The 16,388-nt window shown below is 42.5% G+C and overlaps 1 protein-coding gene and 1 pseudogene across 1 annotated transcript in view; both read left to right on the top strand.

The window, feature by feature from the left end:
- Positions 1-15,531, top strand: part of glra3 (glycine receptor, alpha 3) — a 141,618-nt gene extending 126,087 nt beyond the window's left edge. The window contains exons 8-9 of the mRNA XM_070437236.1: positions 8,123-8,269; positions 12,498-15,531. Of these exons, the coding sequence (XP_070293337.1) occupies positions 8,123-8,269; positions 12,498-12,818 (468 nt within the window). The 3' untranslated portion in view covers positions 12,819-15,531. The remainder of the gene's footprint in view (positions 1-8,122; positions 8,270-12,497) is intronic.
- LOC139023631 (NADH-ubiquinone oxidoreductase chain 5-like) lies at positions 338-3,566 on the top strand (annotated as a pseudogene).
- Positions 15,532-16,388: the final 857 nt, after the last annotated feature.

Genomic DNA, 16,388 nt, shown 5'->3' with positions numbered 1-16,388 from the left:
CTCTCCAATACACAAAACCTCTGCACCTATTAACTGTGAGGGGATTAAAAATTATGATATATAGCTGCCTGTCTCTTAAAGCTTTTCTTGTTAAAAATACCTCTGTTACGAGTTACCACCTTTGACTTCCAAAAGCACCACGTAGAAAGCCCCAATCGCAGGATTCCATAATCCTCGCAGCTGTCCTCCTTAAACTGGGAGGGCTACGGGCATGATACCATAATAGTTAATATTAGACCCACTACCAAAAGACTGCTACCCCTTTATGTGTGTTTGGCCCTTGGAGGGCATATTATGACTGGATCTATTTGCCTACGTCAAAACGGATAGCGCTGAAATGCATAATTCGCGAGTGTGTATTCGTGTGCTCATAGGCCATATAGGATTAGTAGCTCGATGTGGGTGTGTGGCATTGATATCCAAACCCCTGAGGATTCACTGGTGCAATTATCCTTTATAATCGCACACGCTCGTCGCCTCCCAGCACTTATCTGCTTAGCCAACACTATTATGAACGCACACACAGCCGGTACTATGCTTAGCTCGCGGATACAAATAGTTCTTCCCCTAATGACCACTTTGGTGTGTATTGATTGCCGTTAGGCTTAGGTTTTAGCTGTCTCTGGTGCTTCGTCCCACCTTTTCTCCCTAATCTAATAGCGAGAACTAATGATCATTCACTTTCCATATTTAACTGTGATCATATTGAAGGAGTCTCCGCTATCCTTGCGTCAGCTTGGATCGTTAGCACCCATTAATAGTACAGGGAAGCTCCTCGCCTTGTGTCTATAATCTGTTATCTTAACTTAAGCCCAACCAGGTTCGAGGCAGCGCCCTGCCTTTCCGCATCGATTTCTTCTCCTATGTCGGCCATTGAACCATTCCCACCACGTCACGCCTCGCAGGGTGAACCACTTCTACCTACCTTTGCAAATTGCTACTTATTTACTTCTTATCAATCTCATCCCCATGTGGTTCCTCATCCACCTTCGCTTGATAAGCTCGCGCGGGAACTTATGTGAGGTTTGGATGGTTTCTGTAGACGGAATAGTTTTTAACCACTTTTAACATTACTTGATGTCTCTCGTGATTTATCTATAATATCCAAGAGGAGTTATGAGCCATGTTCCCATTCCGTTTTATTCTCTACACGAGAGAAAATATCTGGGTGAATTTAGATAGGACTGCTAATTTCCTATTCCCCATGGTTAAATTCAACGTGGTTATCTCACTCAGTTCTTACTAAAGTAGATAACCAGCTCATCCAGTTTACCTCTCTTAAGGAACCCAAAAAACCTTTAGGTGCCAACAAAACTGATCCCAAGGTTGAGCTATGCACCCCGACTAAGTCAACCTTCATTACCTAATCTCAACCCTATTTAACTTTACATTCCGCACTTCCTGCATTACCCCCTTATCACAGCCACACTATAAACCCAATTTTCCCCAAACATGAAAACTGAGCCCTACTCACGTTAAAAACCGCTATCAAAACAGCTTTCCTAGTAATCCTACTCCCCCCTCTTTTATTTTCCTAGACCAAGGAACCGAAACCAATTGTTACTAATTGACAATGGATAGAAACACCAACCAAACCCTTACGAACCATTCCAACCTTGCTCGTTTATTTAAAGACATAGTCTGACAACTCCACTAATAGGTGCTTGCAATTATTTATCACGGCCCCCATTGCCCTCTACGTAAACCTGAATCTATTGCTCTCGTTAATTTGAGAGTGCATCTAACTCTAGGATCAATATAATTGACAATAGCCGACCCCAATAAAAACGAATTCATTTAAATATCATCCTCCTCTTCTAATTGCCATAAATTATCTTAGTAACCGCCAAAACAAACATAATTCCAAACTATTTTATCGGCTGAGAATAGGAAGTTTTTTAGGGCATTATACTTACGCGCTTTACCTCCTCAATTGGATGATGACACGGCCGACAGCTGACCGCTAATTGTATTAGACAGCATTTGCCACTTATCACGCCATCGTTGAGTTTTATACCGAGTCGAGGACAATTGGGACTTATTCTTAAGCATAAAGCATTTAGATGGTCTGTCCTCACACCTTAATCCTGAGGAAATTTCAATACGATACACCAATAAATTTCAGCACCCTCTTGTCAATATAGTATCCTTGCTGACCGACTTAACGACCTTCTCGGCTGCATCATGAGAGCTCCGCTTGCATTCTAGCCGCCACCGTAAATACAGCGTGACAATTTGGACTTCATCCGTGAGCTTCGTCCCATATCCTCGTCAGCTCGCCAGCGATTTCTAGAAGGTGTCAGCTACCCGTCCGATGCGGGTATTTCTTTCCGCCGTGAACTCACTCCTAGCAGCATTGGAGTTGAGTACGAATTTCCGCGGACCATCTTTTCACATTTTGCTCAAGATTCGCAACTCTACCCTCTATTCAGAAAACCATCAACCTGAAACCATGACCGCTTTAAACGTACCCTGAGAGCTGATATGTTCTAGGAGCCCTCCCAACCACCTTGTTCTACTGCTTATGACCATGCGAGCCGACTCACACCACAAACACAAATATGATGCCCCTAGGGAGACCCATCATATTTACATAGACGTCTTCATTTGTAGCCCTAACACAAAACGACATCAAAAAAATCGTCGCATTTTCTACATCAAGTCAACTGGACTGAAATAGTAACCATCGGACTTAACCAACCACAAATTTAGCCTTCTTTACATATCTTGTACCCACGCATTCTCTCTAAAGCTTGCTATTCCTCTGCTGCCGGCTCAATCATTCACAGCTTAAATGATGACAAGACATTCGTTAAATAGGAGGCATACATAACTTACCCCCTTAACTTCATCCAATGCCTTTACGAATTGGAAGGCAGTGGCAGCTTACTGGTTACCTCGCGGATTCCTTAGCAGGATTCTTTTCCAAAAGATGCTATTATTGAAGCCTTAAAATTAAACCTCTTCCCACCCCTAACGCCTGAACTCCCTCACTCTTACCTTACTGGCTCACCTCTTTTTCACTGCCGTTCTAGCCTCCGGTTTAGTAATCTTCTTCGTTCTTCTATGGACACACCCCCGCTTTTACAGCTGCTAACCCCTATTAATGAAAACAACCAACTACGTCTCGCGTAATCAACCTCGATCAAACGACTAGCCTGAGGAAGCATTCAGTGCAGGATTCTAATTACCTCAAACTTCCAGCCCTCAAAACCCCAGTAATAAACGTATAGCTCTGCCTACAATTAAATTGCCGCCCTGTGTCCCTAGGTTACCATTACTCAGGCTGCGTTCCTATGCATTTAAGAACTGCATCATAACTGGTAAAACAGTTTAAAAACTACGCCCAACCTCGTTTACCTAACTTTCTCAAACATACTTGGGTTCTTTCCTGCCGTCGTCCACCGATTAGCCCAAACTAAACTTAACCCCTACGGACAAAACTGATTCCCAGCCAGATAGTAGATTCCAAAACATGGATTTGAAAATAAGTCGGCCCGAAAAGGAGACTTCTTCAAACTATCCTACCCATTAGTCAACAACAACAAGCTGAATATTCAACATAGGTTCAGTAATTAAATTACATACTCACGTCTATTTTTCCTCTCGAGAAAGCTTTCATGGCCGTTCGACTTACATTTAACCTAAAACTGCTCGAAAGCGCCCCTCGACTTAACCCCCGAGTTAACTGTCCGAAGCACTCACAGAATAGCAAAGTGTTAAAATAGAAGCACCCACGCGCATGCAATTAACCATCCACCGCCGTCGCGCGATGTCACGTCAAGAGTAACTATGATTAGTTAGGGGGGGCGCCGCACCGCCACTCAGGTATCATAACCCCGCGCGTGGCTCAAAGAATCACGACAAAACTCATTAGCAAGTTGCCAATCTTACCCCACCCACGACGTTTCAAAGTTACCAATCACCCCCGCGTAAAACAACCCACTCTATCTCAACATACTCACTCGACCGCACTAATATTCGTGGAGATGAACACCTATTCTGTCCAGTCCTCACTTGTAATACCCTAAAAACCGAACGAATATCCCATCCCGAGCTGAATCTTCAGGATTATAGGCTCAGCAGCCAAAGGCCGGCTGATAAGCAAACACTGACTTATGCTATGCGCTTCCTTTAAATAAATCAAAAAAATATACCGCAGTATAAGTGATAGGTGAGAAAGTATGACTCAGGCGTCTCAGGCCTTAGGGTTTGGGAAAATGACGACCAAAACCCCAACATCCCACGCCTGCCGCTACAACTCCAACCCCAAAGCAGCAAAGTGTGGGGCATGGGTTAGAAGCAACAGTTCGACAAAGCACTGAAAGACCAGCACAATACAAAGAAATAAAGACAACATGATATAGTCATAAATTCCTTGCTCGGACTTTTAACCAGAAACTAATGACTGTGAAAAAACACCGGTTGTTATTTCAATCAGAGTACAACCCTTCATACCACACTCGCATCCGAAAATACCCCACCACACTCCTAACAATTAGCTCATGACGCACTAGTCGACCTACTCTTAACCTGTAACCACCCCTCCTAACTATTCTCGCAGTCTCGATGAAACTTCTTCTCTGGTTCACCTCTCATAGGCCTATGGATCTAGTGAGCCAACTCCCAAAATTCTTACCGGACTCTTCCTAGCCATACACTGACAACCAGCTCGCGATATGTTCAACAGCTTTTTTCCTCTTTCGCTAGGTTTCGACCAAATATCTTGCCCGAGATGTTAAGATTACGCTGACTCATCCGCGGAATATACCACGCTTAACGGAGCATCTGTTCTTCTTTATCTGTATCCTTTTATTATAGATACATATTCGCCCTGGTGGCGACTCTCTTGACTACGGGTTATCCTACTTCCAATCCTACGCTATATTAAAGAAATACCTGAAATATGTGTAGAGTAGTATTACTACTTTCTAACTATAATGACTGCCTTTGTAGGCTTACGTTCTTCCATTGAGTACAAATATCCTTCTGAGGAAAGCAACTGTAATCACAAACCTCCTCCCGCTTGTCCCTTAGTAGGGAGGGTGCCCTTGTACAATGAATTTGAGGCGATTTCTGTAGACAACGCCACCCTAACCCGATTTTCGCCTTTCCACTTTCCTATTCCCCTGTCGTTATTGCAGCCTCCACAGACTGTCACCTTCATTTCTACAATGAGACCGGGGTACTGCAAATAAAGCCAGCAGGGGAGTAGTGAGAATGTTTCCGACACACGCGAAAAATCTGCGCATTTCCTCCTCTTACACGCCTTGAGACAATACTTGAAGCTACTTACGTATGGCAAAGACCTCCTCGGTTTTCGTAGCTATATTGCTTCGGTTGGTGTATGTGTGCCATTCAGAGCCAACGACCGTAGCTTCTTTTCGCAATCCTAAGCCTCCTAGGAGACCCGGAGCAGAGACTCTCTCAACACCAGAGCCACAAACACACCTAGATACCCACCACATTATTCAAGAACGAGTGTTCTTCGCTTCACTCTCGCCTATTGCAATTCTCCGATCTATCCCCAATTAACTAGGAGGGGTACTCGCCCTTTTATTGCTAACAAGAGTTCCATCGGTCCTCATAGTTGTCCCGGGATCTCTACGCACTACTCGCGGCCTGTAGAGCATAGGCGCCGGCCAACCCAACCTTTCCGACCACTAAGTTTGATTTTCTTATCATGACTGACCCTTTGCCAACCACTGCTGGGTTTTTCAACGCTAACAGTTTCCCGTTAATGTATCAAAAGAATTGGTCCACCAACCAAAGGACATCAAGCCAACTTGACACAACACTGGGCCAGCATCCCTGTGGTTATAGTAAGGTGGTGTGTCTGTATATGTATGTTTGCAATCACAACAAGACAAGCGGTGCAGGCGTCTGGCAGCTGCGGGAGGCTTAGCATGTAAGCCCCATAGAGCGCTTTCTGTAAAGTATGATAAATATAAATATGTATAATAAATTAATTACTGGATTTGATTTGGCCAAGTGCAACTGCACTCTCGCGTTCAGTGCGCTCTCTGCTTAGCAGCGGTCTCTGCTCAGTTTGGCAGCTGCGACGAGTGGGAGAGGGAGTGAGGTAGAGGGAGATGCCTTAGTGCTTCGCGGTTCACCGGATTCTTTTTCTGCAGTTTTCTTGAAAGATCATTCCGCGACTACACGCTGCAAGCGCTGTGGTTCAAGCCACTGACTTGTTATTCCCACTCGCCAATCACTCACCGCTGTCATGGGAAAAACTCACAAGTTCTGGACTGAGCTCTGTCGTTCATGAAACGGAATACATTTTTGTCTCTTTCATACAAACGTTGAGGAAACGAGAGAGCGCCCACCAATGGTGTTTTGTGTGTGGAAGTGCTTAGTAATGAGTCTCTCCAAAACGAACAAATGAATAAAACGACACTCCTGACCAAACAGCCACAGACGAGGTAAACCCCAGGGAGTTTTTTTTCAGAACAGGGCAGAATGCGTCAGGAAACCAGTGCTCTCGAAAGTGGAAAAGTAAGTCAACTAACAAGACATTGTTGTCATTTTATTAACAGGTGATTGATAAGCAAGAAATAAGGGATACTATCTCATCGGTAGATGGTGAGTTTATCTTTCAAAACAACCCTCCCTGCCTTGTACGGTTACACACTAATAGCTAACTTAGCCAAAGCAAGGCTTAAACTAGCTACCTTGATAGGATGCAACCCTAAGAAACGGTACAGATGAAGATGTGAAACATGTCAGGCCTTACTGGTACATTTTTACTTTAGAAATTTATTGTTTAAAAGAAGTCTAGGTTGGAACTGTTGCTTTACAAGTTAATACTTTTATTCTGAACTGCGAATAAACTGATGAAGCCAGATGCTTTTGGGCAAACACTCACCAACAGTTCTGGGTTGGCTCATCTGGCAGCAGGAAGCGGTCTCTGCTGACTGAGAGAAGCAGTAGATGTTCTACCAGTTTTGGGCACCCACGTACCTAGCAAGTCAGGGTTCTCAAGTTAACAAGGCAAACAGTGTCAATGCTGAGCATGACCTGCGTGTTGTACTGTCAAAAACTGATCCCAGAATTAGGGTACAGCACTGCCTGTATGTGACTATTAGCAATTTTCACACTCAACGCCACCCTACACACTACTTTGATGTAAGAGCATGACGCCTGTGGGAAACACCCATTACTCATTATCGGCCAAGTGCCTCTGTGTGTGGTTTGCTTGGTCATACTATTCTTGTGATCATGTTGTCACCGAATTTCCTCATCTCTCAGTAGTGGTACTCTCCACGTTCTTTCACCCCATATAAGCACAAAAGGATGTGTTGTGCAACGCGCAACAGTTTCAAACCTATGGACTATCTATCAACTATAATTTATACAGTAAGATGTACCAGTAGGCCTGACAATTTATCTGTTACTGTTACTTACGGATTGCACGTTGCCAGAAATGGCCCCTGCCCGTGTTGATAATGAGCCTGCTGGCCGTTTGTGTCTGTTAGTACATCTGTAGATGTGCGACTCAATTTTCATGTGGTCGCGATTCCAGGTGCAGCAAACTGAATTATTTCGAATTGTTGTTTAAAGGAGCCCGGGAACAGTTCCTCGACAGGTGTGTCAAGGAGTGTTTTTAACAGGGAAGAAATTAAACACTTTTGGAAAGAGAGTTTATGGGTATTTCAAATTTTTATTCCCGGGGTTTTTGTCTATATTGGCATTTTTAAGGCATAAAATCCAGAGTGGCAATGAAAAGTGCTAGCGTATATTTATCATAGATGCATATAATTCTTAAGCTTGGGTCCCGGGAAACACAAGAAATTTCTACCATTTTGGGTCCCAGGCCCCTGAATCAGTTTACAGAACCCCCTCTGCCATAAGAGAGTTGATAACACTCATCAGTGGCCTCGACCTGTTATCGTCACCTAAGCACTAAGTAGCGCACAGCAGCTGCAGATTTTACCCCACCCCTTAAACGTCCCTCCAAACGCTAAGAACTATCTAACAATCTACAAAACTACCCTCTGACAGCGCGCACACACCACAGGAACGAACACCGCTAATATGGATTACATAAATAACATGAGAGTGGTATGATATCTCAAACGTGACTGACTTCTGTGACTTTGTCTCTCTGGTGTTGTAGGTGTCCTATGTGAAGGCCATCGACATCTGGATGGCGGTGTGTCTGCTCTTCGTATTCTCCGCTCTGCTCGAGTACGCCGCCGTCAACTTTGTCTCCAGGCAACACAAGGAACTCTTAAGACTCCGCCCGCGGAGAACAAAGAAGAAGGTAACGTTTACAGACCAATCTAGAACACGTTTGTTGAATCAGAGCGTGAACAAACAACAATGACTGCATATTGCCGTTATGGTGTGGTTCCTTAAGGAGCTCTGAGGCTGAAGTACGTGGTCACAAAGCACCCTCCGAATAACTCCTATCTCAATGTTTTAGCACCTAACAAATAATGAAACAAGCAATTCTATCCTTCACAGATATATCCTTCTCAGACATACAGTACTGAGTATACCAAACATTAGGGACACCTTCCCCTTTTGCCCTCAGAACAGCCTCAATTCGTCGTGACTCTACAAGGTGCCAAAAGCGTTCCACGGGGATCTGGCCCATGTTCAATGCTTCCCACAGTTGTGTCAATTTGGCTTGATGTCCTTTGGGTGGTGGACCATTCTTGATACGCACGGGAAACAGATGAGCATGGAAAACCCAGCAGGGTTGCAGTTCTTGGCACAAACCATTGTACCTGGCACCTACTACCATACCCTGTTCAAAGTTACTTAAATCTTTTCCCTTGCCCATATTTTGCCTTGGCACACATACACAATCCATGTCTCAGTTGTCTCAAGGCTTAAAAATCCTTCTTTAACCTGTCTCCTACCCTTCATCTACGCTGATTGAAATGGAATTAACAGGAGACATCAATAAGGGATCATAGCTTTCACCTGGATTCACCTGGTCAGTCTGTCATGGAAAGAGCAGGTGTTCTTAATTTTCTGTCCACTTAGTGTGTACGTTGAGGGTTAAAACCACAGATTGTATTATATTGGATTGCTAATGTAACGAGCTTGTAGCACTGTAGCAAACCATAACTAGTTGTGTCAAAGTCCATGAAACAAGCAGTGTAAAATGAAATGTTTTCTGAAGACTGTCTGAGGATGTTGAGAAATGTCAAAAGATGAGGTTGACAGAGGAGCTTTGGGAATTAGTCGGCCAAAAATGTGACTTGACGGATGTAGGGGCGGCTTAGTGGCCTTGACTCTGTGGTTAATTTGGTTTCTGGCCTTTTGGACATTTTAAAAGATTAAGACGGAAAAGTCCAATTATACGCTGTCTGTCACTAAATCGGGCCCTAGCCTGGACTCTGGGCCCGGGTCAGACAAATCATGTCTCTATGGTCAAAAGGCTTGCTTATTTAGGTTATTGAAGCTATTTATCCAGGCAATTCAGTTGTGAACACATTCTTACTCATGAAAGTAGACGACAGAAAGTTAGCATACTCTTTGTATTCGGACTCGGCAAAACAACAAGGCCTTGTTTGACACAAAGAAAAAGTGGAGGACAACAGCCAAAGAACTTTCCCAAAGGTGCATATGTTCTACCATCTTTTGAGTCAACACTGCTCCCCTGGGGCATATACTGTTACTACACCAACCTGTCGTGCACCAAGGATAAAATTCCAAGTTTACTTGACATGTTTACTACAAAGCTTCCTGAAGACGAAGGTCAGTGTCTGAACATTTGGCTGATGTCTGTGTTTTCCTGTTCCGCTCATCCATTATATAAAATGGAGACTGCTCCTCTGTACCAGGGGAAAGTCTTTGCTTTTATCTTGTGGATTTACAGGAATATCAGGCCAAAATATCCAAAGAGATGGAGGGATCGAGAAATAGAACACGGATGAGATAAAGATGATGAACGATTGTAACCAAGGGGAGGAAAAAGTCACTGAAGTATAAGTGGAGTGGGCATTGTCAATTCAAACCATGCAGGCTCAGCCTTTCTCAACTAACTTGAGGTAACACCTTGTCTAGAAGTCAAAATACCAACACACACACACAATTATGTTAGTTATTTCACTTCGGTTTCTTAAAGCATGGCCACTTTGTTTTGATTACCTTCTTGTTTGATGTTTCTATTATTTCATGTGTTTCTGGCATTCCACGAGGGTTTTCAGGCATATCCACAGGGTTTCAGCATGTACACAGGGTTTCAGGCATGTCACAGTGTAATTTGGCATATCCGCAGCGTTTAGGCATGTCCACCAGGTTTTCAGGCATGTCCACAGGTTTCAAAGCATATCCACATGCGTTTCAGCATGTCCACAGCGGTTTCAGGCATGTATCCACGAGCTTTCAAGTATATACCACACGTTTCAGGCATGATCCAGCGTTTCAGCGTATCACAGTTTCAGGGCTGTCAAGCGTTTCAAGCATATCCACAGCGTTTCAAGCATATCCACAGCGTTTCAGGCATGTCCACAGCGTTTCAAGCATGTCCACAGCGTTTCAGGCATATACATAGCACGTTTCAGGCATGTCCACAGCGTTTCAGGCATGTCCACAGCGTTTCAAGCATATTCCCAGTGTTTCAGGCATATCCACGGCGTTTCAGGCATGTCCACGGCATTTCAGGCATGTCCACAGTGTTTCAGGCATATCCACAGTGTTTCAGGCATATCCACAGTGAATTCCTCTATATTGCATGATTCTCATCATCATTTTGGTACTTTGTTTGTTTATGTTTCCCATTTGCATGCTTCTCCTGTGATGAAAGAATGGTGATGAGGATCACTCCATTGATCCCAGTGAGCTGGCTGAGTCATTGAGACGTATTAATGGTTTGAGAAACAACGATACGCCCATATATGGATCTATGGGCCACATCTACAATTCCTCTGACAGGGTAAAGAACATTAGAACCCAGCTATTAGAACCCCACACTCCATCTGGTCACAAGTTTGTGTGTTTGTGTTCCTTGTAGTTGTGTGCTGTTCCTCTGCTGTTTGTCGTTGTCGGTGTTCTCTCCATATTCAAATTGATTTTCACACCTAAGTATGAGAACTATACAAAGACAGCATAGAAACATAAATTTTTTACAGTATTTCATTCACGAGAATGTGTAAAAATGTGTGGCAATTAAATCTTCCCTGGAGTCAGATGACCTTGTGGATCCCATTGTTATATCTCTGCATCCAGTGTGAAGGAAGTTGGAGGTGGTTTTGCGAGCCAATGCTCACTACTGACTGGACGTCTATGGCAAAAGCTAGCATGCTAAATGTTGCCATAGAAGTCTAGTCATTGTGCTAACGCCAGTTACAGTAGCAACTTCCTTCAAACTGCACGCAGAGGCATTAAAATAGTATTGAGTTCATCTGACTCTTGGGAAGTAGATAAAGGGCTTCATTGCCGAATTCCCAAAGTATCCCTTTAAGCGTAATGTGACTCACAATGCTGGTGTAGTGACTCACATTGACTCACACTAATTGCATTCCATTATTCTTCATCATTTGTTTAATGTCATAATGGCCTGTTGTCAACTTGTCACACACACACACACACTCCCTGTTTTCACTCCCAGTTCCTTGTTCCTTTCAGTTGATGTTTCTTTTTATTTCCCTATCCAAATGCATTTCTGTAGAAATTGCATYTCAGCCTGGAAACAAGGAMAATATCAAAACGTTTCCTGCTTTCCTATTCTTCCCTCATGTCAACATTTCATTTGTTGTTCATTGTGAATTCGCTCATGGAAAAATGATTGCTCAACTYRTATTGATTCTGTTTTCATTCCATTTAAATAATTTCCATATTGGKCATGTCWAACAAAACKATCRCACGCRGGGCTTTGTTTGYGCRTCGGCCAAAGGTAATACCCCTTCATTCATATGATGTCAATTGCTTTTTAAAGAGAACTTCCAGTTCTGAGCCCTTTTTTCGACCCTAGTTTTGACATTTGAGGGAAAAGGCCAGGGGRACGCTTGAGTGGTGACAACTGTAAAGGGTACAGGACTGAGTAGATTTGAAAGAGAGAGGAGTGTGTCCTAGGATAACACCAGAGGCATTATGGGTTATAAAAACAATAATAGACTAGAGGTTTTAAGCAAGGTCTCATGACGCACAAATCACTCCATGTTCATGTTGCACTKTGATAGATTTATTGAGTTAGGGAGAATAGGCATTGACTCAACATGAAGTCAAAGGCGGAAGTTTAGTTGTCAAGTTTATTTGGAGTGTTAGCAGGAGGGAGACTGAAGTGTACTTGGCTGGGAGACCTAGTCAGCCTGTCATATTGCTGCTACTGCTGTTGCTATGGCAAGCGATCCCTCATGGTTAAGAGAGAAGGAGGGAGAGCAAGCTCAATGGAGGGAGAGGGATGACATTTCAGTGTCCCTCTCTGGAGCACCTCATGGCCGTCCATCGGGGGAGTGTTCGTTCCCGTCCGGGGAGTTCATTCATCCTTGACCTCTGACCCCTATCTAACTAACTCCTGCCTTTCCTGTTCGTAGGACGACGATGTGAGGGAGAGCCGCCTCAGCTTCACCGCCACGACCGGCGGTGGCGGCACGGCAGTCAAGGACGGCACCATCCCCAAGGCCACCAACAACGCCGCCACCACCCCGGGCGCCGCGGGGCCACAGCCCACCCAGCAGCCCAAGAAGGACCCGGCCGCCAAGAGCCACGAAGAGATGAGAAAGCTGTTCATCGACCGCGCCAAGAAGATCGACACRGTATCACGGGCGGGTTTCCCCCTGGCCTTCCTGTTTTTTAACATTTTCTACTGGGTCCTGTACAAGATTCTCCGGGCTGAGGATGTGCACAAGGACTAGTACAGAACACTACAGTACAGTAGGGTACATTACACTACAGTACAGTACAGTAGGGTACATTACAGTACAGTACAATGAAACAAGGGGAAAGAAGACCCCGGTCCCTCCTTACAATGTGGGAACTGTTTGACATTAACATTTGAAAGTTCACCAACTACCTGGGGTTCCAAAACAAAGCCCTGCCAAGTAAAAAAAAAGCAGAGCAGAGTTATGTCCGTATCGCCCACCGACAACAAGAGAGGACAGACGCCGTGCTCACTATGCAACTGGAGACCAGTTTGGAGTATCGGACGAGACCCACTTCACCACCCCACACAATGTGCAGTCAAAACAGAAGCAATGCTTTTATTCACCTCTGCAACCCCTCTGTCACAAACACACACACACACACACAGGACCTCCCAAACACTGTACCCACACTTGTGTCTTACAGCTTTACTGCCAATGTTCTATGTACAGTACAGTTTCCATACAACACTGGTAAACAAGGAACAACTTCCAGTACACTCAAGTCCTTTGTAGATTTTCCACCAGATTATAGTGTATCTTTATTATAACCATCTGATGTTTGTTATACTTCTCAGATATAAAAAGCTGCCACTTTGACACATTTCCACACTCACTATTGTGGGTTAAATGTCCCGCCCCTAGTGCTACTCATCACGTACAGAAACGTAATGAACCTCTTTGTGACTTTGTTGAGTGATTCAACTCCCCAGGTCCACACTCGGCACAAACTCAACTACGGTGTTGCCATGTTTTCTTTCTCACCTTCATTTCCTTCGTTAACTTATTTCCACAAAATGATGATTCACTATTCACTGTTCCGTTCACTCGGTCAAACAAACCACTGCCGAAACACTCAAGTCAAACAGGGGGCCAAATATGTGAAAGCATCAACCTTAAATTACCTAGAATCTCAACACAAGCTAACAAAGGATCGACCAAAGAGGTAACCTACTGAGGAAAAACTGAATGAGCAACATGAAAATAGATGATTTGATACCGATGTAGTCGCCATGAGCCCCCACTGTGAATTTGGAAGGCTGAGGATATGATTAAAGTAACTGCCAAGTGTTGTCAGGTTTCTATTAAATATGAACTATAATTTCTTACAATAGGAGTGAAATTGTTTTCTTTGCTAAATGTTTTAATTATGTATGTTAAAAAAGCAGGTTTTCTGTGTATGAAGGGTGTGGACGTACCCCAACAACAGAATGGTGTGGGCGTATACAAATAATAACTTAAATAGACCGCTGATTGGCCAGCTCATCCTCGGGGAGATGACATGTTCTATGAGGAAATGGCAAACATTTTTTAAACGGTCTGTTTGAGATACAAGTTTGAGGTGGGGTTTTTGACGTGTTTTTTTCTCCAATTTATGCTTTAGTCACAAATACGAGTATAGGACGAGTCAGCAACATTATTGAAATTATAGAAATTAGTTAACAGAATATTAACTTTTAAAAGGGAGATTTTCACTGGGCAGTTACTTTAACAGTATATAGCCAAAATACTATACACAGCCTGAATCAGGCCTTTCACTTCTTGGTTTACAACTTGCCTTTCAATATAATCTTTATTTTATCATTTTTTCTATCAAATGCTCACAAATTACCATTGCTCTGGTGTCACTGAGCATATCACTCAGAAACTGTGTTGGTAGCAGTACACAACCCTGGGGAGCACCGATCTAGGTTCAGTATCCAGAGTATCTATATTTGAATAGTTACATGTATGGGATATAAGACTTTTAAATGAAAGGAATTCACACTCTCCATAAGTTGGGAGGTAAAAGTGCATGTATAGAGATGAAGAAAGAATTTAGAATAGATTGTAATTGTTATGATGAAGTAAAATTTTATTTAACTATATTTAAAAACAATTATAGAAATGAGGGGTTGTTTACTTTGTACGGTATGTTGATATACTGAAATTATTATCAACAACAGACAATGAACAGACAAACTATCGGAATATCGGACAAATGGGCAATGATTCAGTCGTATCATATTCTTGTGTTTGATCAAACCTGATGACACACAGAGACAGTATAAAACTGCACTGTAAAGACCTGACCCAATTTTAAGCTGACTCACAATGGAGAAGACAATAAAATGAATATATTTATGGATACATCTATGAAACGTGCAATATATCAATCTCCTCTCCTTTTTCTAGATGGTTGACAGGTTCTTGTACTCCAAGACTGTTGTGATGTTTTTTGAAAGATATTTAAAAAATATTTGGTAAGGCATTTCCAGAATTTTACACTATTTAAAAACAACTACTGATTAAATCTATGAAGAGATACTGTGCCATATASTTTTGGTAAAAACATATCTATATTCCCACATTCCTTAATAAAGTGACAAAGCTTTCATATAGTTCTACAGATTTTAATACCACTTCTACATATTAGTATTTGACACAGTTATACACAATGTGAAGGATGAATTAATATACGTTTCATGTACATTTCTATTGCAAGTGTATTTAAATACTTTATTTTGTACAAAAAATGACAGTATTATTAAATGTTAGATGCATGAACTGAATTCAATGTCAATATATTTATTTTTGAACTTGTGTTTGACCTGTGTTTTAGTTGCTGCTGTGATGATGAGAACACATGTGCTTTTTTTCCATTATAATGTACATCTGTAAATACTTTTCATACATCTAATAAAGGTCCTTTGGAGAGAAAAAAAAAAGATTGAGGAAAAAAACGGTTACATTTCTAAATGAAGATTTTGTCATTGTGTCTTTGTTACTGTATAAATTCAGAGGATCATACAGATCTATACCCACACGGGGTATAGAACCTGTGACCCTGCTGTGCCGTAAAGTTCAAATCACATTTTATTGGTCACACACACATATTTAGCAGATGTTATTGTGGGTGTAGCGAAATGCTTGTGTTCCTAGCTCCAACAGTGCAGTAGCATCTAACAATTCACAACAATACAAACAAATCTAAAAAATTTAAAAATTAAATAAATAAATATATACATCTTAGGACAAGTAATTTTTTTTGGGGGGGGGGCATTGGCCGAAATACAGTATTCTGTATACATATAAAATAAGTAAAAGAGTATGTTAACATTATTAAAGTGACTAGTGTTCCATTATTAAAGTGACAAGTGATTCCATGACTATGTACATAGGGCAGCAGCTCGAAGGTGCGGGGTTGAGTAACCTGGGTGGTACTGTAGCCAGCTAGTGATGGCTATTTAAAACTTCATCACCCTCCCGGATCCGGGATCCTCGTCATCAAAAAAGCTGACTAGCATAGCCTAGCCTAACAGGACAAGGATATCATATAATATAATTTTCATGAAATCACAAGTCCAATACAGCAAATGAAAGATAAACATCTTGTGAATCCAGCCATCATTTCCGATTTTTAAAATGTTTTACAGCGAAAACACAATATGTATTTCTATTAGCTAACCACAATAGCCAAACACACAACCGCATATTTTCACCATGTTTCCGCCGCATAGGTAGCTTTCACAAAACCGACAAAATAGAGATAAAATGAATCACTAACCTTGAACAACTTCATCA

This window comes from Salvelinus sp. IW2-2015, linkage group LG34 (assembly GCF_002910315.2).
Source record: "Salvelinus sp. IW2-2015 linkage group LG34, ASM291031v2, whole genome shotgun sequence".
In the NCBI taxonomy this organism is placed as follows: domain Eukaryota; kingdom Metazoa; phylum Chordata; class Actinopteri; order Salmoniformes; family Salmonidae; genus Salvelinus; species Salvelinus sp. IW2-2015.
The sequence above is the reverse complement of the archived record's forward strand: the minus strand, read 5'-3'. Positions and strand labels throughout refer to the sequence as shown.